At 37.1% G+C, this 27,500-nt stretch overlaps 2 protein-coding genes across 3 annotated transcripts in view; one reads left to right on the top strand and one right to left on the bottom strand.

Moving 5' to 3' along the window:
* The window catches only part of HPS1 (Hermansky-Pudlak syndrome 1 protein), a 12,590-nt gene extending 83 nt beyond the window's left edge, over window positions 1-12,507 (top strand). Inside the window, exons 1-8 of the mRNA XM_043007024.2 lie at window positions 1-194; window positions 3,389-3,526; window positions 3,698-3,810; window positions 4,058-4,303; window positions 5,665-5,903; window positions 6,008-6,132; window positions 7,485-7,679; window positions 8,350-12,507. The exon at window positions 1-194 is cut by the window's left edge and continues 83 nt beyond it. Coding sequence (XP_042862958.1) covers window positions 57-194; window positions 3,389-3,526; window positions 3,698-3,810; window positions 4,058-4,303; window positions 5,665-5,903; window positions 6,008-6,132; window positions 7,485-7,679; window positions 8,350-9,180 — 2,025 coding nt within the window. The 5' untranslated portion in view covers window positions 1-56 and the 3' untranslated portion in view covers window positions 9,181-12,507. The remainder of the gene's footprint in view (window positions 195-3,388; window positions 3,527-3,697; window positions 3,811-4,057; window positions 4,304-5,664; window positions 5,904-6,007; window positions 6,133-7,484; window positions 7,680-8,349) is intronic.
* Window positions 12,508-13,186: 679 nt separating this feature from the next.
* Window positions 13,187-27,500, bottom strand: part of LOC122247615 (ADAM 17-like protease) — a 21,449-nt gene continuing 7,135 nt past the window's right edge. Inside the window, exons 5-13 of one of the 2 annotated variants that reach the window (XM_043007023.2) lie at window positions 27,087-27,234; window positions 26,700-26,929; window positions 25,953-26,147; window positions 24,086-24,224; window positions 19,891-20,126; window positions 18,857-19,298; window positions 18,389-18,504; window positions 17,847-18,043; window positions 13,187-15,174 (exon numbers count right to left, since the gene is read on the bottom strand). In XM_043007023.2, the coding sequence (XP_042862957.1) occupies window positions 15,027-15,174; window positions 17,847-18,043; window positions 18,389-18,504; window positions 18,857-19,298; window positions 19,891-20,126; window positions 24,086-24,224; window positions 25,953-26,147; window positions 26,700-26,929; window positions 27,087-27,234 (1,851 nt within the window). In that variant the 3' untranslated portion in view covers window positions 13,187-15,026. Of the gene's footprint in view, window positions 15,175-17,436; window positions 18,044-18,388; window positions 18,505-18,856; window positions 19,299-19,890; window positions 20,127-24,085; window positions 24,225-25,952; window positions 26,148-26,699; window positions 26,930-27,086; window positions 27,235-27,500 lie in introns of those variants that run through there. The other variant, XM_043007022.2, reaches the window with a different exon arrangement.

The raw sequence follows: 27,500 nt of genomic DNA on the forward strand, positions 1-27,500 counted from the left end.
GAGACCCATAGCACCTGCCGTCGAGAGTTGAGCCACAGCTGAGTGCAAGTTGCAAGATGCAGGCCGTGCTCATCTTCGACCAACTGAACGACGTGGTCTACCTGCGGTGCGACCACAGGTTCGTTCGACATGTGAGGGCGATGGCAGCCTCGCAGGGACTCCTGCAGGAGCAGGACTTGGCGGAACCACAGCCCGTAAGTCGAGCAATCACTCGGTCATTTAGTCAGTCAATCACCAGGATGTGAAACAGAAAGCAGAAGGCTGAAAGACGTTTCCTGTTATTTCCAACCTCTTTTTAAAATTTTATTAAGGGCTTTAATTTGGTATTTTGTTATTTTTCTCTCGGTCAGATGATGCGAGAGAAGAGATGATGCAGGTGATCCATGTCTTTGGTTACGTTTTTTTTATTATAGTATATAGAATTTATGAAAAGTCACCTCCATTAGGTTTGTTTTAGAAAAGTTCTAATGAATGACGAAGGGATCCTGCCACTTGAAAACCATCACCCAGGAGGGTAAATTACATAGATTTGAAGAAACTTTGTATCTATGACATTTCCTTATTTTCAATACTGTTGAAAGGAATGTCATTTATAAAGCAGAAGATTTTATTACTTTCTTTGCAAATGAATAGAGAAAACCTACATTAACCCATTGCAGACGGAGATAAATTTGCTTGCCCAGCCTCCAGGATAGGTTTTATTTTAGAGAGAGACCGCTTGAAGCAATATAATTTGAATCATCCCACTCTCTTTCAGTCATTCAATGTAAAACTAGAGTGGTTTTTGTGTTTTATTTTTTTGTGTGTTTTATTGAGTTTAGAGACTTATATGTGCCACATGACAGGCTCTATCAGTGCTGCAGTTGACTAAAATTGTAGTATATTATCCATATTAGCTCATTATTTTCTTTATACTCAATGTGATAGAAGTATTGCTGTTTTATGGGAGGACAAAAGGCAACTTTATTTTTTCGCATTTTTGCGCTGTCATGAACGAATACGAAACATATAACCACCTACAATAAAGATAACAAGAAGAGGTAGGGAAGAGGAATGAAACCTGTGCTTATGACTGTGAGTGCCACAGTGAAAGGCATCCATATTGGCACAGGAGCACATTTTAGACACTGGGTATGGATTGAGTCACCTTCCTCTTCTCGTTTTGCCTGCACATCTTTCATCGGCGATACTTTAGAGCAAGAGTTCATCAACTTAGTGTGTGCCATCGCTCTATACAGACAGTGCTTGCTAGAGACCGTGGATGGGTGCCATTCAAGGCTCTCTCTCCTGCTGGTGCTAGGAAAAAGTGGTGCCATCTAGGTTTTGGACGTTAAGCGAGCACGATGTTACGGTAATTATAGTAATTATGACTACAGTAGCCATCACACACACTCCTTTTTCATAGCAAAATAAAATAGCACAGTGATAAAAAATCCCCGAACGTCATATACGTCATGACGCCGTCGTCAGGCCAAAGTTCCTACGTCATGTATGTCATGACACCTGTACGCAATGGATTAATATCCAAAAAAAATAATTGCTCACAGCTATCAACCGGTATAGGACATATATGACTGGACCACAATTGGCACCTTCAGTTTGGCACTTGGATGACGTTGTACCACTCTGGTGTGTGGACCAACCACATTTAAACAATCAGCAATCTAGAATACTGTTTGTCTCTGACATTATTGTTACAGATTGAAGATGAAGGAGTTATTAAATATACAAATAACAACCAATCATATGCATATTAACTCTCTCACTCTCTTTTAGCCACTCATTGTAAAGCTCTGGACATTTTTGTGTTTTAATTTTTGTATCTTTTGCTGTAATTGGAGACATATCTGTCATATCACAAATCTATCAATGCTGTAGTTGACTAAAATTGTAGTTTAGGTCCATATCAGCTTATTAATCTCTTTATAGTCAGTGCGATAGATGTATTGCTGTTTTATGGGAGAACAAAAAGTAGCTTTTTTTCATATTTATGTACTGTCATGAAAGAATAGGAAACATATAAACATAATCAAGTTACTTACATGTTAAGAGTTATACAAAGAGTGGTTGGAGAAATACTCAGAAAACTTGCTTCAGTACATACATGCTGGAAAAAATCATCTGATGTAGTTTTCATTACTAGGCAAATTAAAGAGAATTTTCCTATAAGTGATAGAAAGATGTACAAATGTTTTGTAGTTCTTGGAAAAGCTAGCGATTGACTTCATGCCATAAGATATCACCTCTTATAAGTATTTTAAAAAGAGAAAGGTTCCCAAAGAGTGCAGATACACATGATTAATATGATGTATAGATGTTCAAGCACTAGAATACTTCATTTTCCTGTATATTAATGGTAGGGAGGAATAATTGCAGAAGTGCTTTTATATGATAATATGTCAGTTATTATAGAATCAAATGAGGGGCTTCAAGGGAGATGTTGACTCAATGCAGATGGGTGTCATGACATATATGATTTAGAATTTTTTGGCCTGAAGGGCATTATGATATATGTAATGATAAGTTGTCATGGTATGTTTGACATAAAGAGAGAGTAAATCACTGTGTTTCTTTATTACATTAGGAGTGAGAACTCTATTTAGCAATAGATGATGGAAATTGCAATTACACCAACTATAATTGTCAGGATATTCACCAAAACAAGGTTAGTTTGAGATTCCTAATATAGATAGCCTGACTCTCACCTAGCACCAGCAGGAAAGAAAGCCTTGAAGGGTGCCCATGACCCAGACCATGTGCAGTGTCCTCAATGTGCCTGTGGCACTTGCAGTCATAAGCATAGTTCTCCTTTCCCTTCCCCATCTCTCCATGTTATCTTAATTGGGGATTGTTATTTCATTTGTATTTGTTTACAAAAGTACACAAATATGAACAAAAAATGTTCCTTTTAGTCCTCTCATAAAATTGTAATTCTTGTATCAAATTGAGTATAAAGATCATAATGAGCTGTAATGGACCCTATGCTGTAATTGTAGTCTACTACAACATTGAAAAGCCATTCAGATGGCACATGTAAGTCTCACAATACATGAAACACAAAATAAGGACAAGCACAAAAATGACTTGTATTATTTGTACCATTTTACAAGATATGATCAGATGGCATTTGAGTTGGCAACACTTTGCGTGAATAATTCATATTATTGAGGGCAAGAGTAATGCAGAAGCAAAAGTTCTTAATTCTTTATCTACTCTAAGATTAGAAAATTCCAACTAGGTATGCAAAAAATATCCATAGCTAATAAGACATCTTAGAAACAAATTTAACAGTGGTATGATTGTAAACCCCTTTTATTTTTATATGTTTTCTTAAGGATTGCACTCATTGCACACTTGGTGTCTTCTTTCAACAAGTGCCCTGTTCCAGATGTCCCAACTGGATCCCAACATTGTGGTCCAGATTTTTTCCCCCTTGGTGACCTCACAGCGCATCATGTCCACGCAGTTCAACAATCCGTACACTTCAGTCTCCTGCCAGGATGGGACGACAGTGGTTTTCCAAGAGGTGTGTGCTTTTCTCAAATATAGTTATGAGTAATTATTGCATTAGTGAAGGTAGATACCACATTGTAAATTTTCACAAGTCAGTATTGAAACACACAAGAGAATGATAAATGAAGAGTGGGGTTTGGAAGAGCATGCAGTCAATATGAGAAATGTGTGTGCTTTTTTTCAGTATGCTGGTTATTTATTTGTTGGTGTTGGACATCAAGAAGAATGTCATCTTCAGCGCATTATCAGCATGACAATACGTATGGTTCAGTTGGTGGTTGGACCATGTGTTACTATGTAAGTATTGAATTGCAGTGACATGTAACTTGTATGTTTTATAAACTTTGAATGTTACATGTCTTGTTAAGATGCAGTTAATATCTTAAGTATTAACAGGAGCTATTACTCCTTGGCATGTACTTATGAATTAGTGAAAAGTAAAGGGACATGCTTACCTATGACATGATCCTCATTTGTGAAGTAGAATTTATAGTTTCTCTCTCCTATAAAATTATAACTAGAAATACTGTTATGTTATTGGCAGATTGAAACGCAGTGCAACCAAAAGTGCACTACTGGATAGCCTGTTGGAGGCATGGCAGCGCTTGTATTCCAGTGAGCAAAGTTACTTAGTGGAAGCTGTGGAGAGGCTTGTGGTTAACTCCGAACTTTCTGCTGCAGCAGTCAAGGCTCTGGCTTCTGTGGTGGACAAGATGAAGGCAGCAAAAGAACTCACCCCATGTCATGCCATGTTCTTTGTTAGGAACAAGTTACTGGCCCTCTATTCTAGGTGAGTGGAGTCTCTTGAAATAGGTGTTCTTATGATATAACATTGATGCATTTTGTTTGCTTGTATTATATTTGGTAGTAACTAATGACTGAAATTTGATTCGACTAATGGTATGTGGTGTTAGTTTCCAATATTTGTCATTTTTCTTCGAGCACAACACTGTCACTGAGGGATGACCTATTTATAATTTATACATTGTCAAGGACAGTGAGGAAACAGAAATTCTCCAGTCTTGCCTGCTTTTACATTTTGACCTTCAGCTTGGTGGGTGATTTTGGCTTTGAGGGAATTATTTTAGTTTTTCACAATAAGATGCATTATCCATGCATGTCATTAATACTCAAGCACTGGAAAATAACTAATTACTGAAACTAATATGTTTCAGTAAATTATGATGTTTGCTCTACGTATACTGAGACTTGTGTGTTTAGGGCTAGAGGGCATTTTTCCAAAAAGTAATTATCCCAGTTCTTATTACATCACATTTCCATCAGTAATGTACTGGAATTAGCCTGTATCTCAGGCAGTAGGTCTCAGTAGTGTTACTAAAAAGATAGTTTTAAATAATTTCACTGTGATATATACAATGGACATGACCTGTCTTTTTTTAAAAGTTAAGTAAATCAATAGTGTTTTTTGTTTTTACTCAGTGTTTATCACAGGATATATAGATGTATATGGACTTTTTCCTTGATATGCTGTTAACCCATTCTTGGGATTCACGGGCGCATTAGCCGCGAGCGAGCGCTGTATGCTTGCTCACCAAGCGCACCGGCCTTGACCAAATATCTCATCACCGGCATCTGACCCAAAAGCCACATAACGTGATAGCAAGTCAGCCAGTGTGAATGGGTTAAGCAGTGTATCAGAAAGAAGAATGAAAAACATTAGATGCTATAGTCATGATATTGAAAGGTATAGAGATGGGAGAAAAGAAAAGGCAAATTTGATGTTCACAAATTTCTTATGGTCAAACAGTTTTTGATATACCAAGCTTAGTTCACTTATTTTATACAATGGTGATTCCTATAGCTTTTGTAATTATCTATTGTGTCTCCCCTCATGATATAGAACTTTTCTTTACTGTAACTCTGTATTATATTAGCAAATAGTCAGATTTCTTGTTTAAAACATGTTAAAAAGTAAAAGAGGTAAATGGCTATATATGAGTCTCAGTACATGAGCATTCATCCATAATCTGATTGTGTGTCTTGGTCATGTGACTGCTGACAGCTGCTTGGGCTTTTCTTTCTGCAGGCCACACAATAATATGACAGAAGCCAAAAATTTCTCAAGAAAACCTATGGTCTGGGGTCGCAAGAGTGAAACTGACATTAACGTCTGGCTCCTTTCTCTTACAGTCGAAATGCGCAGGAACTAAGTGCTTCAGACCTTCTATTTCTTAATCTTCTTGTGGAAGCAAGCCATGTAAAGGAGCTTGGAGAAGGGGAAGAGACTGAAACGGATACTGAGATGAATTCAGAGGCAGCAGATCACAGAAAAGATGATGATGGAATAGAAGTGGATAGTAGTGATTCGGGAGAATTTTATAGTATCCCAAGCACACCTTCACTAGGAAGACATGCAGTACTTACTGAAGGTAAGCTTTAGCTTGAGGAACACAACAGCTGAAATTCCTTATAATTCATAACATTGCTAGATATAGTATTTTGCAGAAATAAAAAAGAGTAATTAATTCAACAGATGAGCAAGAAGGAAAAATCAGGAGCAGTGTCTTACTCCTTCACACTGAAGTTTGCCATCTCACACCCCATGTGGTCCACTATGAGACCCTGTCGGATGGCCTTGCTCTGGTGATTGTGTCGGAGGTATGTCACTTGCATGTGTTTCAGAAAGGAGGAAATTGAAGAGATTGGAGGGCCTAAGATCTCTTGAGTGTTAGGAACATATACACATACAGAGAAGCAGAGAAAGTCAAATTGATTACATTAGGAAAAAATCCTAGACCTTCACTATGGAAGTTCAATCAAATTTTAGATTTTTTAATCCATTTGTTGCAGAAGATTTTCAGTATTATTTTGCAATATGAACTGAACTTAAGGTATTAACCTATAAACTCACATGTGCATATCATGCTGTTTTGTATTCACCTACAACACATAACCTGAGCTGTGTCAATTTTAAAGATATCTCTCAATTTTTTTTTCATACTTCCCTACCAAGAATCAGATAACATGGCAGCTCCCCTTCTATCTGAGAGATTGTCTTTTTCAACTGTAGGCTATCTGGGCCAAGAGGGGGATCATTGTGTCCCTCCCTTTGACAAGGAATAGGGGACTTCATCATCATATTTTCTTTAAAGTGGGAGATTATAGCAAAGAAGGAAAGAACTTATGCATAGGATAATAAGAATTTGAGTAAGATGCTAAAAAATATAAAATGTGATAGATCTCGTATAACTATTTTTAAAGAATATGAAAACTGACGGTAAATAAAACAAAAACATTGGCCCCCTGAAGACAGCAGTACCTATCAATCCTTGCATTTCAGCCACAATGATGCCACAATTTTGATATTTCTTGAACAGTAATTTTGATCTTCAGAGTTGGTAGCGATTGATTTTACCCAAAAGAAAATGTGATTCTCTTTATAATAATGTCCAATGTTTGCTGGGCAGTAGAGAGACAATGTGTAGAACAGAGACTGGGAGGTATGAAAAATTGAGAGTAACCTCACCATTTTTTGCCCCAGAGCTAAATCTAGTCAAGTGGTATGTAGGGGTTGAGATACATTTAGGCAGGATACATGTCCATAAGTGTAGGGTCTGAGTATTTTGAAATAAGGGAAGGAATTGGATTAAATGTAGGCTGTTTAGTGTTTATTTTGTTTTTTTTCTGTTTTTTATTTAGTTAGATAAGTCACCGTTATATCAGTTATTGTGTGTATGCTAATAAATCTATGTAAAGAATTGGTGCTTATGAAGAAAAAATCATGCTTTGTGTTCTGATAGTCAAAAGATTTCATTAAAACATCTTTACTTTTTTTTGCCATTGTTCAAATAACAAATATGGTTGCACTATTTGTATATGCAGCATGCATTCTTACAGGATACATAGAGTTGCAGTCTTTGGTTTAATGAAGTATTTAGAAACTTAAAACTGTATGAATATTTGTAATATATATTGTGTGTAACCATATTAAGATTAATTTTAAACTACAGATCAACCGCACACAGCTATCAGTGCAGCTCATCACATTGCTAACAGGCCTGGAGGAAATGCTGGCTGGCAACGTGAACAGTCGTGGCAAATTGATCCTGGATGCCTGTGACACGGCAGTGAGGAAATCCCTGGAGTTGGCTAAGAGGATTCCCAGGAGTAAGGCAGCAGAACGAGTAGAGAAAGCTCTGCAACAGGTATTGTATGAATTCATATATTTATACAAATATGTAAAAATGTACTAATGATAATTTTTTATTTCAGTACAGTAATCTAATGACTTTTTGGCCTTTCATGTAAAGTGGCTGTTTAGACAGCCATTGAATAGATAGAGAATGACAAGTGAACAAGCATTTGCAGCCATAAAAGAGCCATTTTCCTCCCAACCCATGTGTCCTCATGTTCTCACTACTTGGGCTTGCAGCCTCAAATATTCCTTAACCCCTTAACGACGGGTGACAAGATATCACGTCAAGTGGTGGCAGCATCAGCCGCCAGGGAGGATATGTTTCATCGTGACTATTCTCCTGGCCGGCACGCCAGGTGATCGGGCGTATAGCGCTTGGCTACAGCCAGTGTGGGCAAAAATCCTGAGGCGTTAGGCTTACGTGTTTGAAATATCCCAGTGTTTTGACCATCTGGAGCCTAAACAGCCTGTTGTTAATGGGTTAAAGGATTGGCACATATAGACAGCTCTTAATTTTTCCCAGACTAGAGGAAGGACTCACAGTATTAGATATAAGTGATGTTATATGTTAAGCTCTTTGTTTATGCTATTTTATTGTGGAATTGAATCTTGACATCCCAATAGAAAAATTAATGGTAATGAGAAAAATGTTTCTGATGACAATTTACTTTGGGAAACAGGTGCACTACAGATGGGAGAATGCGAAGAAGAGCGGAGTGGAAGATTGGCTGCGAAATGCATCAGACCCTGAAGTTCCGACCCGAGTGGATGCATCTCTCACCTCCCTGGTGGAGACGACACGTGCAGCCTGGCGTACCGCATGTCTGGCTGTCAGCTCTGCCAGTTCAGCACAGCTGGTAGAGTCAGCTGTTGCTGTTGCAGCAGATCGCATGGCAGACTACTGTCATTTCTTAGAAGTGAAAGCACTTAGAAATATGACGTTGGGCTGCCGGTCGGCTCTAACCATCAACAAGTATTTAGAAGAGTTTCCAGGATTAGTCCATTTCTTGTATGTTGATCGTTCCAGTCATCAATTGACGTCCCCAACACTGATGACAGATGAAGTAGGGGAGATCAACAAGGAACTGGATGTGTCAGAGAATGGTGCCAGAGCCTTGACAGTTGCGAGGGTCTGGTCGATGGTAGAGTTTGCACGGTCACACCTTGCAAAAGGTCATCTTTCGCTCATGTGGAAAGATACAACTTTCAGTTATGCATATTTCCTTTGGTTCGAAGATGGTAGTGGTAACCCTTTGAAACCGGGAGAACTTGATGAGACCATCAGTGAGACTCTCCCACTGCCCGGGGTGCTGTGTGAAGACTTTTACCGCTCCCTTTGCACTCGTGCCTTCCCCGGAATGGACCCAAACCGGCTACGTGTATATGAACTGTTCTGCATTCACCTTGGCCTAGCAACATCTCCTTGTGTCCTGGAACACACACGCCGATTGGCAGCTACTATATGGGAAGTGACAGGACCCATGGATGCAAACCCTGCAGATCTTTTGTAGTGCCTGTAACTGCTTACACAAAAGATGCTTGTAGAAGTAAATTGAGGCAATGTTTTCAAGAGAATTCACACCCAGATTCTCACTCTCTCTCTCTTATCTGTTTTGTCTCATGATGTAGAGTAGTGGTTTCCCAGCTTTTGCATACCGAGGACCCCTTTTATTTAAATCAATTTTCTCATAATCCCCAACTTCTGGAAAGGTTTGTCTACTTAACAAGCCAATTTAGTTATATATAGTCACTAATATCATAATGCTTTGGGTTGCCTAAGATAGAATATGTTCAGTAAATGGTAGTATTATCATTTGGGTGACTGTGTAGACGATGAATGAGGTTGCCATATATTACCCTTTATTTGAAAGGTTAACAAGAAAGAAAAAAAATTAAATTCTATTTCCAGCAGCCTTGTTTTTATGCATTTCATGCAAGGGCCTTTTGAAATTTTGAACTCATAACTACCTTTGCTAACCCCCAAGGGTCAGGTGATCACCAGTGGTGTAAAGCGGCAAATGACCTAGCTGTTGATGTGGCAGATATTTCTCAGTAATTATGCAATCACTGGTGTAAAGAGTTTACTGTTAGAAGTAAAAGAAGTAGAAACGTCTTTACTTGTTGCTAAATATTATTATCTGTGCTTTAGGTGAGGTTAAAGTATTAATGATTTTGATCATTTTTATGAATCTGGGTTTTGGATTTAGGTATATATAGTATTAATCTACATAGTGTTACTAGGAAGCTTTTGAACTGGAGGATGTATGATTGTGTGTGTGTTTGTTTATGGTGTCCTTATTTACCCCTGAAACTTCAGTTCATTCGTCTCTAGTAAGACTAAGCATTTATTTGACTCAAGTTTTAGTGATATAAGGTTTTTCAAAGAAACTGCATTGTTTTTAATACAGTGATGTTGCTAAATGATATGGAGATGAAAGTTTCTGATATTTCATATTTCATATATATTATGACAAAACTTTTCCAAGTGGCTAAGGTTAAGAAATCAAATTGAACTTTGTTAATTCCTATTTTGTCATTATGAAAGTCCATAGTGAGTTTCAAATGATGGCTACTTTGAATTGATATATTGACTGACATTGTCACTGTAGTTTTGAAAGAATGTAGTTTTATAAGCATGCAATGGCATAAGATTCAGTAGAAGTTAAAGGAAAAAAACACAATTATATAAAGTTGTTTATTTAGATTTTACAACTTTCCACCATCATTTGCTACCTGGAAGCCAAACTAATATCCCTGTACATCTGTATTGCAACCCTTTCTATGGAAATATATTCTGGAATATTTATCTGTTGAATGGTATATCGGTTGAGCTCAAATAATAGCTCCGTGTTTCTGCAAAAGGGTTTAGTTTTCCAGATTTTTGTTTTTTAACTAGTTAACGCTGGGAGACGTGATATGTGGTGGTAACACTTGCTGCCGAGAACATAATATCACATCACAGCTTTTTGTATGGCCGGCACACCAGGTGATCATGCGAGCAAAGTTGGCTGTGGCCAGAGTGGGCAAATAACCCAAGGCGTTAGGCCTGCGCACTTGAAATACCTCAGTGTTAAGACAGGGCAGAGCCAAGACCACCCTGTTGTTATCAGGTTAAATGGGAAGAAAGAGAAACTTGCCATTACTTAGAGGAAAACTTGAACCTAAAGCAATATTGGTTTGGAGGGATTTGTAGGAATTTAGCTATGGGGAGAAACAGCCAAAGATTAGGTAATGAATGTATGAACCTGTATAGTTTGTTGATTTAAAAAAAAAAAATGTTCATTCCCCAAGATACGTAACATTCCATATGTCTTTCACTTACACACAGTATTATTAGTTAATAGATTTTGAATTTTTGATGAATAAATGTATGATGTTAAACACAAGTGACAACTTAGTGCTAAATAAAGATAACATTGTTTTTCAAGAGGAATATATTTATTATTATTTTTTAACTTAAAAAATGGATTGGAAATTACTACATCTATGGTGAAAAAAAGTGATGCTGATTATAGGACCAGATGGCTCTAGAGACACAAGAAATTCTCAAAGAATGATTATGCTCTGTGTACCAGCCCAACCAACAGTTTGAAGTGCTTGGTTCACACTCCTAGGAATTCTAACTGTGTTGTTTACCCTATATACTCATCTTAACACTTCATAGCAGAATGACCAACAAGTGGTATTTAGCAGTAATCTTTCTCTGAGGTTTTAGTTTTTTCATATATGATGACGTGTACTGTGAAGGGAGTACCTCTATCATTTTCTAAAATGCACTTGAAAGTACCCATGGGTCAGTGTCAGCACTTCTGACAGTTAGTATTATAATGGGTGTTTCAGAGTGCTTTTGTAACTGATGTGCCAAAAGATTTATTTTTTGAATACTACACAGATGCAGACATGAAAAAGCACAGGCTATCCAGGTCATGTACAGAAAAAAGTATTTTACAATTTTATTGTACAGCTGCAATGCATTATATTTCTAACATTTATAGGGATGTTTATAAATTTACTGTACACTGTACTGTAAAGGAGAAGCATTTTGGTAAATATTGCATTTATTTTTATTTTTATCTCTGTAACAGAAGCATGGTCAGACTGGCACAGGCTAAAGTAGGAGAGAATCAAAGAAGCGTTTTCAGTGACATAAACAATCCTTGTCCTTCCCTCAGATGTAACTTACTAGGCATTGTACTTATATAGCAACTCTCTCCAATTTTTAGTTGCCATTTTTCAAGCTAGTCATTGATTTAGGATTAGTTTATTATTGGGTTTGGTAAGCTTATACTGTTGGCCCTTAACATTTGTAAGGGTTACATACCTAACACCTCTCCCTATTAGGTTATGGTAGTTTAATCATTCCGTAGACCATTTTATGTGGTTAAATCATATCTCTATTCACAAAACAAAACAAAATTTACTTTTAACAGACAGTTCATGATTTTATTATAATTACATATGTGTATGTATATAAGGTTTGATAAAAAGTTTGTATTCAAACTGAATTCGCAAAGTGCCGCAAGGCTCCAATATCTTTACGTAATTTTGTTACTGTTGTTTTTTGTTAGATACTTATTTTCATCTTTATTTATTGCTGATAGGATTTTTAATCTCTTGTGACTGCATCTTTGATTTTGTATTATTCTCTCACATTTTGATATATAATTGGGCGAAAATGTGTGGATAATAAGATCAGTGGATGCTATTTCTGTAAATGTTAGAGGCTGACAGTATGGACTGATAATTATAAAGGTTATATGAGAGATCATCTGTCAGTATATTACACTGTCATACAGTATATAATAAAGCTGATAGAATTTATTAAAGATTTGGATGTATATGATGGTTTGAATTGATCCTTTAAGGCATTATGGGAACATAATAGGAAACTAATGAAGTACTCTGAAGAACTCCTATGATTACATACATACATAATGTAAAACATATGTTTTAGGGGAGAAATCATCGTGTGAAAGGACATTATCCAATGGGAGCAAAATATTCCCATGACGTGATATCACATCATCCAGTGCTAATGGGTTATACCCATTTTGTGTATTCTGCATATTTGCTGTTAGAAGCTAAAGATAATTTTTACCCACAGGATTCCCCTCATTATGCAAAACAAATTGCAAGTTGCATTAAAAGTTTTGTTTTAGAGAAAGTTGAATATGATTTTTAAAAAGTATTTTATGTACCTTTTCTCTTTTATAGTTTACATGTTCTCCACATGGATGTATGGTTTTCTGCTGTCATCCCACACCTATTTACAGGTGTTGTCTTCACTGTCTGCTATGGATGGAAAAGCTGATATGTCAGAAATAAGGCAATGAGAACTGTACTTTCCAAAATGATTTACCATGTTGAAAAGGACACTGTGGCAGCCACAGCAGTAATGACAGTGTTATGTCATAGTCAACATAAATGTAAGCACTAATATTATCATTGGTTATGTGAAAGCAAAATGTAAAAATATGATACATCCGAAACATGTCTCTGGGATCTAAATAAAAGATATTTAGATATTCCATTTTATTTAGGTTTGTTTGGGAAACGACTAGCATAAAAGGTGTGGCCTGATTAACGGATTTTGTGACAGTAATACACGAAGCTGGTAAAAATTCATTAATGCTACATCTGTACACTTACAAAACACCATTAGAAAAGATTCTATAAAATATTTAAGACTGTTCACCATCAACATTAAATATCAGCCTTGACAATGAATACACTTTTTTGGCCTGAGTGAATACACAACAGTGAAATACCATTTACCACTACTGGATCACTTATGTATTTGAGAAAGTAAAATCACCATTTCTCACCAAGTTGTGCACAAAGAAAACATTTGCTAAATCAAAATACATTGAATATTTCCTGCATTATTGTCAAATCACGTAGTTCAAGAATGTATATTAACTGTACAATCAAACATGCCTATTGCAAGTAAATTTGGCTTGCACTGGAAACATCAGCAGCTTCAATCTTCTTCCCTCAATTGAATTACATGTCAGATAACACATATTTCTCCCACTGGACATGGAATTATTGCCTGGCTACTAATTAAAATTACATCAAGCAAAGGTTCATGAAATTTTATTGAAGGTAAAGTGAAATTTTGGAGTACAGGTCTGAATAAACATCAAGTTGAATTACACTCTTTCTATCTATACAATCCATTTATCCTATTTCTCTATCCAATTTAATCCTATCCTATCCTTCCATTCAATCAATCAATCATCTCTCTCTCACACACACACACACACACACACACACACACACACACACACACACACACACACACACACACACACACACACACACACACACACACACACACACACACACACACACACACACACACACACACACACACACACACACACACACACACACACACACACACACACACACACACACACAAAACGTATGTTACCAATAAATTATGCAGGTACATATATTATCAATGTGATTCAACCAGATGTTTATTTCATCCCATCTAGACAAATGGTTATGTTCATACAAGATTGTAATCTGATTTATATTGACTGATGCAATCAATAACTACAGCTCGGCATACTTCATATACACTGATAGCAAATTTCCCTTTCACTTTGTTTCTTTTAGAATATATTCTTTCCAGTCTTACCCAACTTTTCTGTGGTGAAGTGGCCAACTTTACAATGCTAGAAACTCTTACAAAGGGCCCACTTTAAAGAAAGATCAGCAAATTTCAAAACCATCTACCTCGGAAAATCAATACCGTGAGGCAACAGAAACAATATTTTTTGTCACATAGAAATATTGTTAAAAACAAAATCAACTAATAACATCTATAATCTGAAAGACACAGTATTGCATTCAACAAAACCTTACAATAGTAGATAAATTCATGACTAGTCAGTGACTAAATACAAGATATGTTTCAGATTAGTTAACCTTTACACTATGCATTTTCTTCTATACCGTTTTCTGTCAGAATTGTTGCACTAATAAAGGTCGACTAGTTTCAGAAACATATCTTCTGAGACACGGTGCAAAATGTGTTTTTAAAAAAAGTGTGGAATAGAAAACTCAATGAACAAGGAAATGGCAAAGGCTGGGGTAGGGGAGTATTATGCATTAAATGTGTTTGCACATAAAAATCTAGTGTGTAACTACATGAGCAATAATGTGTATACTCTTTACCCCATTGCGATGCATGCACTCCAGAAATAACATCTAGATACACAAACTCCATAAATCATAAATATGTAACAATTCATCATGCAGGAATAGTAAAACTCAAAATTCAGAAAATAAATCACAGCGATAAAGCCAAATGCAGGTGCTCTGATAGTGAGGTATGGTGCTACAGCTACTCAGAAGGTCTAGTGAGAAGACTTTTGGTTGCATCATCAACTACATCCATAAAGGAGGTGTTGGCTACTTTAGGCCTAGGGAAACCATGAGCAGCAGTTCTTCTCTTCCAGCGCTCAACAAAGGCTCTGTATTCTTCACATTGCCTGAAGACAGAAGATGTCAGATAACAAGATTGATACAATGAAAATGTAAATAATTAAACAACAAATGAATGTAATATAAGAAAGTCATGCACTACAGTCAGTCAGGTCCATGAAAAAGGGCTAAATTCTTCCTTCCTGTTTTTCACTTATGAAATAATGTCAATCACAAAAAAATAAATGCAAACTAGCATACTTCACATATACAGGTTGAAAGACACACATGCATTAACAAGTTCACTCTCCCTTGCACTGAAATGGACAGCTCTGTTTACTGAAGTTGGTGATATTCTCAAAAACCTTTGTCATTAGCATACCCTCAGTCTGTTAGCTATTACCACCCCATCTGTCTGACACACATGCATCTGTGTTCCCTTTAACATTGCTACAGGTGCAAGGGACTGTTCTTATGGATCACACAAGGCATGTGTTTAATCTGGGTAACTTTGAATCAATTTGTTTAATCCTTTGTCTGTTTAGGTCCATAAAGTCAACATTACAATATACCACATGTGTATGAAGATCTTTTCAAAAACAAATATTTCCTAAGATTTCCCCACTCCTCAAGAAAAATGGTTTTTCATAGCATCCCTATACATTAAAAAGTAACTAACAAATTATGGAGCATTCACACTGCACTCAATATGTTTTCTCATTCTAACCATCCAGCTTCTACAGTTACTGGATTGCTAACTACTTGTAACTTATATGGACCTGACTGTCATAGGGTGAAAAAATAAGATAGAGAAATACATAAAAGCAACAAAACCTGGAAAAAAAAGTTAATAAGATATTTTTTTTTCCATGAGAAAAAAAAAATTATCAAAGGCAAATTACTCTATAAACACTATCAATGAACCAGTATATGGTATTCAGATGTAAAAAATAGAATTAGAACTCCAGAAGGAAAACAGAAATAAATAATACAAACTTAAATCTGAAAGCAAGAACATCAAAACTAACTGTAAAAGTAAGAATAATTATCACCAAAAGGAAGGAACATAAGAAAGGGTGCAATAAGTATCTACACAGCAAGCAAGACCTTACCTCTCAGAGCTGCCTTTAATTAAGAAGCTTTTGTTTTTGACAGAACACTTGATCAGTCGGAAACTACTTGCAATTGAATGTACAAAAGAAAAGACTTATAGGAGGTTGATTGTTTCATGCAGTTACTGTATCAAACAGAACAAAGAACTTCCTTTACCACAAGAAAACCTCTTAGTAAATTTGACCTTTCAAAAACATAAGAAAAATATACTGACAAGCACGAAGCATCAAATGCGGTCTTAAACTTACACCACTTTCTGGTGAAACTTAAATCCTATAAAGTACATAACTACCACTTAGCTAAAGATATTTATGTATGTAGTATACATGGTATCTTATCAACAGACAAAAACTTACCTTACCATCTCTGAACACTATGAACAGGTCAAGCTCCTCACAAGACAATAAATAGAAAGCAACTAATTGGACACAAAACTAAGTAGGTATCCGTAGCACTGCTTATATGTAACTATAATTTATAAGGTTTGAACTTACCTAAAGAATTAATGATTAAAAAAAAAAAAGAATGTATAAAACATCACAACCACATAATTGCCAGAAATAATGCCCAAAATCATATAATACTTGGAAAAATGGAATGTAATCATTCCAGAGTTTAACTTTGATGGAATGTCTTTGATGTATGCTGTTGTTATTCAAATCATTTTGTATTTTTTTTTTTTTTTTCAGGTTCTAGCAGGGAGATCACTCTACCATTCAGTGTAATGATAGAATGTATCTTCTGCTTTTTAGTACCTGACATGTCTGTACATGAATATTACCTGTATTTGTGTCTCTTACATGAAGCTCATTCTTTGGTAAATATTGTGAGATCAACAATTTGAAGAAGTTAAAAAAAATTCTTTGCTTTATGGGATCAGTAGGATCACTGCAGATAAACAAAGTAATAAAAAAAGGAAAGGAAAGAAACAAAACAAAAAAAAACAAAACAAAACATGCCAAGACAAATATTTCCACAGAGGCACAGGTCACTACACTCCTCCTCCAAGGTCATTATGAGATTCATGAGGGTGACATTACACTAACCATCTACACAACCATAAACTATTCTAACACAGATGATGATGATGACCCTTTCAGGGATATCCATGTGCCAATCCAGAGCGAATGCTTATTCATATCCTAAAGGTCTTGAATATTTGGGCTTTTGAATGCCATTTGTATTAATATCTTTGTTAACCTGCCTGCCAGGATTCCTAAAAGGACTGAGTGACACAGGTTGCTCCAGGAACTATCAATTATAAGTTGGTAGACACATGAAATAGCCCTCATTCTTTCCTAAATCATTCCTCTTACTTAAAAAATAATATCACCATTTCTCTGAACGAAATCTGCAGGCGCACAACTACATGGCACTAGTATAGTGCTGTGACACTGGGGGGCACTGAGGGGTGTTAAGAGTCTGGCGGCTTTCTGCACCTTCAGGAGGGTCTCGCGTGTCATGTGCTCGAGTCCCTGGATCGTGCGGACGCACACCAGACTCTAGCACACGGTTAGTAGCTTCCTGGACGCGGCCAGGCTCATGTATCCGCGTGCGTTTGCTGTCAATAATGCGAACACTGTCAGTTGGGTGAATAAGCTCATTGCTGTAATACCAACGGACATACTTGCGGTAGTCCTCTTGACGACGGCGGTCAACATAACTGAAAATGCAAGATGCTGGCACCCAGATGATGACGGAGATGATGATGACTGTCCCTACGATGTTGTCCCGCAAGAACATCAGTACAGTATTGATGTTGATGTCCTCGATGATGTCCCAGAAACGTTCTACAACGTCCTGCACAGTCTTTTCACATTTTCCCTGTGAATTTGAAGTGGTATTAGAAAATATATTATTTTGCTTCTTCATTAGCATGATTGATGGCCAAAGTTGTCTTATATTCTTTTTTATCAAGCCCATGAATATAAATCTGTAAGCATGGCTTTCCACAATTCAATATGCTAGATGAAAACACACCAAACATAATAACTAAAAATTAAACAATTACAATCATAAGGCAAAGCATTAACTAAATCATATGAACTAAAGCCACAGTAAATGGTCTCTTCATATACAAAACACAAAGAAAGAAAGGAAATATATTATGAAGAAGTAAAACTTCTTGTACAACAAATGATTGCGAAGCCACTGTTCCTTCCTTCTTACCTTGTTGCAGAATCCATGAATACAAGGAGTGCCATCAGGAAGGATATCTAATGGCGTGACAGGGAAGCAGGTGTCATTCAGTGTCTTGCGACAACACCTCTTACATGCGTCATCGACTGGAAAGTGACAATTGTGAATTAATGAATTTGGTTATACTACTTTCAAACAAGCATCTAACCTATAAAGAGAGAGGTTAACCTCATAATACTAATTTTTCTCTTTGTTTCCAAATGGACTTACTAAAAAATGGACAAAAGTTGTTAAATAATAAATATTTTGATTGAGGTAACTATAAATTCACTTTACTGATTTAGTTTGCTGTGCATTCTCCTAATTTGACTTGCTTCCAACATATTTCTAGATAATAGCTCATAGTTTATTTTTCATGAAATATTATTGAAAAATTATCAATTCAGCCTAAAAGCACCTGTAATAACTAACATGGCAACACTAACAACAAAAACTTACTGGTATCACACATGCAGCTCTGCATTTCCTGTGTTTCACAATAGGGCAGACAGGATCCCTGGTGGCACTGGCCCTTCTCAATGCAGGCAGTGCCATCCTCCATAGGCTCAGCCTTGGGGCACACTGCTGTAGTGCCCAGACACCTGGACTCATTCTCACAGGTGGCTGGCTGTTGCTCCCTGCACTTGACACCCTGGTTCATGTACTGGCACCCCTGGCAGCAGGGAGAGTTGCGGTCACTGCAAGTTTTTCTTTCTCGCAACTTGCAGTGCTTGTCACAGCAAGCATCTAAGTCATCCTGGCCTACCAGCCCTGCGTCACACTCCTCCTGGCCTTCTACACGCTGGTTGCCACAGTAACTCTCCTCTGGCTCAGTGAAGCAGCGAGACGATTTTGCTACTAAGACAGCACGAATTGCTCTCAGACTGCACGGAGAAAACCTCTGCAGGCAAGAGAAATAAGTTGTAATCAGTTTTGTTTTCTTATTCAACCTTTGTGTAAGTGGTCAAGCAATCCTAAAATTTGAATTCCAATGACCCCTATACACAAATGACAGTGGAGGATGCTCTCTGTTTTGAGTTTAATGGCTCTGATGGTGCTAATTCTCAAGCTACAATATGGTACAATGTCTTGTGCACTGACTATTTTCCATAGTTATTGGATTAAAGACTGCTACTAGTACTTTAAGAGCCGTTATCATACATTTTATGTTAGTTTTCAGGGAAAAAAGTAAGCTTGATTTTATGTTTCAGTTGAGATCAAATTCAGTTGAGATAGTTAATATAACAGAGCACTCTATGATGCTGAATACTTGCTATCAGTTGTTCAGTCTCACCAAATAAGATAAACATACTCTACATATAAGAATACTTATGCCTCCTTTTTTATGAAGAAGAAATAAATACATAAATCTTCATAAATTTCTAGGAGAGTTCTTTCACATCCTGCATGGCCATTATGCAGTGCTATTTCTAATAAAACACATATCTATATAAATAAGTATTTGCTAGACACAAGTTCCCTTATCCCTTTACCTTGTTGTTAATGTCATAACCAGACACAGAATATGTGTACATGAGATATGATCCTCCTTGACTGGCGCTGGGGCTGCACTCTGGCCGGTCTGGGTCGTGCTCTGAGCCCCAGTTGTGTCCAAACTCGTGCGCTGTGACGAGATCTGCCTCGCGGGTGATCACTCTCTGCCCATAGTGGTTCCTGGATGAACTCAGGCCAGAATTCAAGTAGAGAGTGTGTCCATTCTTAAAATATTCTGCCAAAATGAGAGAAGAGAAAGAGTAAAAACATTAATATTAGCTTTCATGATGTCTCTAAATATATCAGTAACAGAAATGACACCTACAACCATATCTTGGCCTATTTCCAAAAGCATCACAATGGGCTGATCCATTTAGCTCATGTTTCATAATCTACCATGGAGACTTTAACCCTTCCGAGATGAGCCACATCTCAAGATGTTCAGCCTGGGATAGGATGTGCTTTATTTCCTAGACCTATGGTATGATATATGAGTCTATACATTATATTAGCAAAGTGATACTAATCAGCATTTTTTATAATGCATTAGTAACACAACTAAAGGAATAACTTTAAAAAAGTGTGAAAAATGCTTATAGCAAAAGGGTTAATGCAACATACAGTGTATACATCTGACATATAAAACATGTCAGATTAGCTGAAAAAAAACTAAAAAAATATTATATAATACCAGCATTCTGGGATTACAAAAACTGGGAAGAGACAGCAATTCATTAGTGAATGGGGTCTCACTGGGGGTCTAATCCATATCATTTTACATTCTGTTATTACATACCCTCGTGCTCTGATCTTGTACCTCCTTAGATTACTAAAACACCATGAACATACAGGAAAACAATCTCACAATTTAAGAATAGGTTGCATACCTCACCATTCGCCTTCCAGACTCCACCGACCTGTTGACACGATACATGACCTGTGACTAGTTTCCTTTCACCAAACCCAATTGGCGATTTTGATTCCCGCTGTTGGTGGTGCGGAGAACTAAAGTGTTTAATGCTGGGGACTGACTAACATTTCATGACTAAAAGACAAGTATATTCAAACGATTTGGTAACATTAGTACTGTAATATACAACTAATCATTTAATATCATTGAATATAATATGACATTTGTACTAGTTTCCTTTGTTAAGTGATGGTCTAATAATATAATCATTACATCTGTTTGCTTCCATTATCAAATAGTGATTTATATGTCATGAAACCTTTAGCATAAAATAATAGAAAACTCCCTCTTTTGCCCTCTTTCACCCAATGTCTCTCTTTCTCATTTGTCCCCACCTTCTTTCTCTATCTCTCCTCCTCCCTCCTCTCTTTCATTTTCTCTCTCTCTCTCTCTCTCTCTCTCTCTCTCTCTCTCTCTCTCTCTCTCTCTCTCTCTCTCTCTCTCTCTCTCTCTCTCTCTCTCTCTCTCTCTCTCTCTCTCTCTCTCTCTCTCTCTCTCTCTCTCTCTCTCTCTCTCTCTCTCTCTCTCTCTCTCTCTCTCTCTGCCCCTTTCTCTGTCTCTGTCTCTGTCTCTGTCTCTGTCTCTTTTCTCTGTCTCTGTCTCTGTCTCTGTCTCTGTCTCTGTCTCTTTTCTCTGTCTCTGTCTCTGTCTCTGTCTCTGTCTCTTTTCTCTGTCTCTGTCTCTGTCTCTGTCTCTGTCTCTTTTCTCTGTCTCTGTCTCTGTCTCTGTCTCTGTCTCTTTTCTCTGTCTCTGTCTCTGTCTCTGTCTCTGTCTCTCTCTGTCTCTATATATATACATACATATATATCCCTATCACTCTCTCTCTATCTCCCCCCCCCCCACTCACTCACTCACTCACTCTCTGTCTCTGTATCTGTCTCTGTCCCTGTCTCTCTCTCTCTCTCTCTTTCTCTTTCTCTTCTCTCTCTCTCTCTCTCTCTCTCTCTCTCTCTCTCTCTCTCTCTCTCTCTCTCTCTCTCTCTCTCTCTCTCTCTCTATATATATATATATATATATATATATATATATATATATATATATATATATATATATATATATATCCCTATCACTCCCTCATTCACTCTCTCTCTCTTCTCAATCTCTTTCTCTCTGCTTCCCAATCTCTTTCTCTCTTTTTCCTAATCTCTCTCTTCTTCCCAATCTCTCTCTCTTTTCCACTCTCTCTCTTCTTCCCAATCTCTCTCTCCTTTCCACTCTCTCTCTCTTCTTCCCAATCTCTCTCTCCTTTCCACTCTCTCTTCTTCCCAATCTCTCTCTTCTTCCCAATCTCTCTCTCCTTTCCACTCTCTCTCTCTCTCTTCTTCCCAATCTCTCTCTCCTTTCCACTCTCTCTCTCTTCTTCCCAATCTCTCTCTCCTTTCCACTCTCTCTCTCTTCTTCCCAATCTCTCTCTCCTTTCCACTCTCTCTCTTCTTCCACATCTCTCTCTCCTTTCCAATCTCTCTCTTCTTCCTAATCTCTCTCTTCTTCCCAATCTCTCTCGTCTTCCCAATCTCACTTCCCTTTCCCTCTCCCCCTCTCTCCTATTTTCTTAGATGGTAAATTTGTTAATCGGCACCATTTTCAGGTGCCTGATTACATGTGCATGCTTGTACACAATGTGTGAATGTTCATGACATCATATTAGTCAGTAAAGTGCACTATGACATTTTAGTTTCTTTGTCCCACCAACAGAGGGAATTACAATCCCCAAAAAGATGAGGGAAAGGAAATCATTGGACATGCCTCATGCCTACAGGCGGAACCAAATCTAAGGCGAGGCTTTGGAATACTATATGACTGTGTGAATAACATACACGGGACATAACTCAGAGTCACTGTAATGTCAGACACTACTTATGTATAGTTTGTATGCAAAATCGTCTTTCCTTTACTCTTAAAAGTCAGTATCGCTGTAGTGTCAGATACTGCTTATGTCAAAATTATTTGGGAAATCAAAGCTTTTCTTAAATAAGTGTAAAAAAAATACAGCCATAAAATTATAACAATGCAATCATCAACATCATCATCAATAAAACAATATTAGTAGTAATCAGTTCATACAAATAATTTTGATAATGTACACATGCCCAATCCCCTTTCTTCCTTCACTATTTACAAATCGATAAATGAAAGGAGCAAAACAAAATAAAGATAAAAAAGACAAAGGTTGGTTTACTTATTACTGCTGAAAATAAGGTTGACATCATCCTCTGTCCAGCTCCTTTGAAATGACTAAGACCAAAGCAAGACATGCATGCACAGCTCATGCAAAGCTTAAAACAAACCATATTCATAGAACATAAGGAACTACTTCATATGTATTCAAAAGTAGGTCATGTACAAGAAAATACAAAATCTATGCAGTATATGTATAAGAATACAAAAATAAATAATAGAAAGAAATAGCTAAAAAAGATGTAGAAGAAGAAAACCACACACACACACACACACAATCTCTCTCTCTCTCTCTCTCTCTCTCTCTCTCTCTCTCTCTCTCTCTCTCTCTCTCTCTCTCTCTCTCTCTCTCTCTCTCTCTCTCTCTCTCACTCTCTCACTCTCTCACTCTCTCACTCTCTCACTCTCTCACTCTCTCTCTCACTCTCTCACTCTCTCACTCTCACTCTCTCTCTCACTCTCTCACTCTCTCACTCTCTCACTCTCTCACTCTCTCACTCTCTCACTCTCTCACTCTCTCACTCTCTCACTCTCTCACTCTCTCACTCTCTCACTCTCTCACTCTCACACTCTCACACTCTCACACTCTCACACTCTCACACTCTCACACTCTCACACTCTCACACTCTCACACTCTCACACTCTCTCACTCTCTCACTCTCTCACTCACTCACTCACTCACTCACTCACTCACTCACTCACTCACGCACTCTTTCTCTCTCACTGTCACACTCACACTCACACTCCCCAACATGCATATACAAACACATTGAGACAATAGATATACATGCATTTACACAGACATGCACTTATACAAATGTACAGACACGCACTCATACATAAATAGACATGAACATATTCAGACATGTGTATCTGTGCCTGTGTGTGTGTGTGTGTGTGAGCGTGTGTGCATGTGCGTGTGCGTGTGCGTGTGCGTGTGCGTGTGCGTGTGCGTGTGCGTGTGCGTGTGCGTGTGCGTGTGTTCCTGTGTATACACAAATTAAGCAGAACAAGACCTGGTCTTGTTGCCTGAGCAAGGAACCCACCTGGAGTGCAGATTCCACCAACCGAGTTCCTGCGAGGAGATCCTACATAAGCTAGGCCCAAGATTCCCCCTTCAAACTTAATGTCGGTGAAGAGATGTGCCAAGCAGTAATCCTTATGAGAGTATTCTCGGCTAAACACCTTTAGGAGAGAAGGTCAACCATCAAGCCAAGATGAAGACTTGCTGCATTAACCTATAAAGTCTGGTAAATCTTTAAACTTTAAGCAGAAAAAAAACTTGCATTTCTACAATGCATTCACTACAATCCCATTCCCAAACACACACCAGGATGCTCTTTATATTAAATAGAAGTTTAGGGAAAGTAGTTAAATAGTTAATGACAACAGAATATGAACATACATCATTTGCAGCAAGAGTAACCCCTAATTACATACAGCATATAAGTGACCTTTTTTGCTGTCTGTAGAAAGAGTTATGTATGAGACTGAATAACTTTAAAATGCAGGAGATAGATTTCACATGCCTTGAGTTATGTCTTCAGTAGAGATACATGATGTATTTCTGATGAAGACATAATCTGAAACATGTCAAATTCATCTATACCATCGTAAACTTATTCAGTCTCACTCAGACCTTGCATTACATTTATTACAAAGAATTTTCTGTTTCGACTGAGGTTATGTGATGAAGCAGGAAAAATCGGGATGACAGAGAACAAGAGTTTATTTTATTCCTTGATACCTGAGACCAACATGAACTAGATGCTGCTGACTCAGTGACTGTTTGTAGTTGAACTATCAGCCTTTAATGCCCACCCATCAACTACTGTGATGCTCAAATGCTAGTCAATCAGTAGACATTATGTAATTGTCCATAGGAACTCAGCTATCTTGTCTCTGGGAAAAGACTACTTCAAGGAAAGAGGTTTAGAGCCAGTTAATTTTGCTTTTGTTTCCTCTAATCTCTCAGATTCATCACCAATTTCAAGCTCCTCTGAGTAATTCATACTCTTGAAAATTTCTCAAACTTATGATCATTATTCTTATCTTTTAATGAATACAATGTACAACGAAGACAGACATGACCACCCTCCTTAAATAAAACAAAGTTATAAAATATATAAATGTCTAAAAATTATAGGCACAGAAAAGAAATGAAAAAATAAAACACCTTAGGATCTTCAATTTCTTTTTCTTCATATTCTGTCATCATTATGAAATGGAAATCCAATTTAACTTTATATCTTAAGTTTCGTTTTCACTCTTACTTAACCAATACGTATCTGAAAATGCTATTATAGGAATTATAAGATTGTTGCAGATCAAGCTTAAAACCTGCATACAAAAAGCAACTCCACTTTTGACTAATATATTCACAGCATATCACACTGCATAAAACAAACAATTGCCTCAAAGCATAATGTTCTTCACAGCACCAAAGAGTTAAGTTTAAATAAATGTAATTCACCCATCAAAGGAAGAGAAAAGACTGAAAAAAACTAAAAAATGATGGCAATCTTAAATCTCCCATTACATGATGAAAAGTGGAGAGTTAGTAGCACAATACCCATACCAAGAAGTTTTACGCATTCACATTTTTTAACATCACTTACTGCCGACATCATTTGCTCCTATAGTAAATGGAGAATTAGTTGTTCACTATCTATATAAGCATAACCTACAAACTGATCCCCCTAGTAATATTAATGACACTGGAGAAACTAATGTGTATTCTACATGCATCTTGATACAATATGTACATACATTTAGGAGTATGGATTACAGCATTTACAGTCTTCTCAGTGTGAATTCTTAAATTTTTTGAGATAAATGGGAAATATTCTAGTAGGATCTTTAGGCCTCTTAGTTTTCTAATGTCAGAATATTTCAAATTATTATGTCACTCACCTCCAAGAGGTTACGCACATCCCATGAAGTGCGTTCCATATTATAGTGCACTTGGTTGGAACCAACAGGAGACCATTCCTGGTGCACCAAAATTTTCTTGATGACAAACCCCATACCAGAGAAATCGGCTGTGTCCACACCATCTCTCCAAACTGTGTTTTCATAAATCTTGTCCACACGGTCAATTAGATTAATCTGGAAATATCAAAACAAAAGAACACCTTAGATTTCCAGATTTGTTTATCTTACCTAGAGATTATTATTTTTTTTTTTCTCTTGACTTTGTTTTGCTTCTCATATACATCACCTAAGCTGAGTATCTAAAATACCTCTGTACTTCATACAAGAGTAGTCTCCATTAGGAATTCCCTGATAATTGAAATTTGTTGTTGACACACACTACTTCCAGCAGTAATATATCTACTAGGTGGGTTTGTAGTCCTAAATGTCTAATAACTTTCTCTGTGAAATGTTTGTAAGCCTACAGAAATGTATGTGTCTTCCCTCTAAGAAATATGATCATCTGAAAGCAATCTATATCTTGCTAGATAACTGAACTGACAGTGCTGTAGTACAATAACAGCACCACCAATAATGCCAGTTAGATTAAATAAGCAAGAATCCCGAAAAAATATACATGTTTGCTTGCCCGACACATTTCTATTTCAGGCAGAGAATTAAAACAATAAACATTTCTCATATCAGTATGGATACAGGATAATTATTCTTAAACATTCACCAACCCACCAGATAGTTCACTGTGGTCTTGTAATTTGAGCCGCCCATTTCCTTGAAGAAGCGGTAATCGGCCACCAGTAGCAGCGGACATCGGGTCTTGTCCCCATTGAAGTTGTATGGTTCTGCCTGCTGTCTCTTGACTCTCCTTTTGGGGCCTTGCTCCTCACGCAGGGCCTCTGGGAGGATTCCGTCAGGAGGCTCGTAACCTTCTATCCATTCTTCTCCCTCGTCATCTGTTTCTGTGACAAAAAAGATGTATCATATGGAAGGCAGAGACAAGAAAAACAAAACAAAAGCAGAAACATGAAAATCAATGTGATGAAAGAAGATGGTATTTAAAAAAAGAAACAAGATTCAAAATCCCAAAATGAAAGTACAGAAAACTAAAATGCATACCTGTTGTTTCATTTCCTTCTTTGACATAATCGCACATTTTATGTCCCTTGAGGCTTGGATGGCTGTCTTCCCAACTGTACTTCACATCCGATCCTCGGTATACGATCATTGAGTCGTCTTTGGTATCTGGTATGTGTCTCCATGATGGCTGAAACAGAGCAGAAACAAAATAACGTTTAGGTTTATACACTGACTTCTGTTTTTTAGTTTCAGTCTACAAACTTACAACTTTCTATCAAATAAAAAGCAGACCTGTTTTCCTATCATGGCTCACTTTAAAACTACAAATGACTTTTAAAAAATAGAAAAATAAAAATGTACTCACTGAAAAAAGTAATCATGAAATACAATATTCATTGAGTGTTTACACTTTCTTGGGAGGAAATTAATCTTCTCTACATATCCATTACAATA

This window comes from Penaeus japonicus, unplaced genomic scaffold (assembly GCF_977035675.1).
Source record: "Penaeus japonicus unplaced genomic scaffold, GWHDUDI00000001_assembly GWHDUDI00000021, whole genome shotgun sequence".
NCBI lineage: Eukaryota > Metazoa > Arthropoda > Malacostraca > Decapoda > Penaeidae > Penaeus > Penaeus japonicus.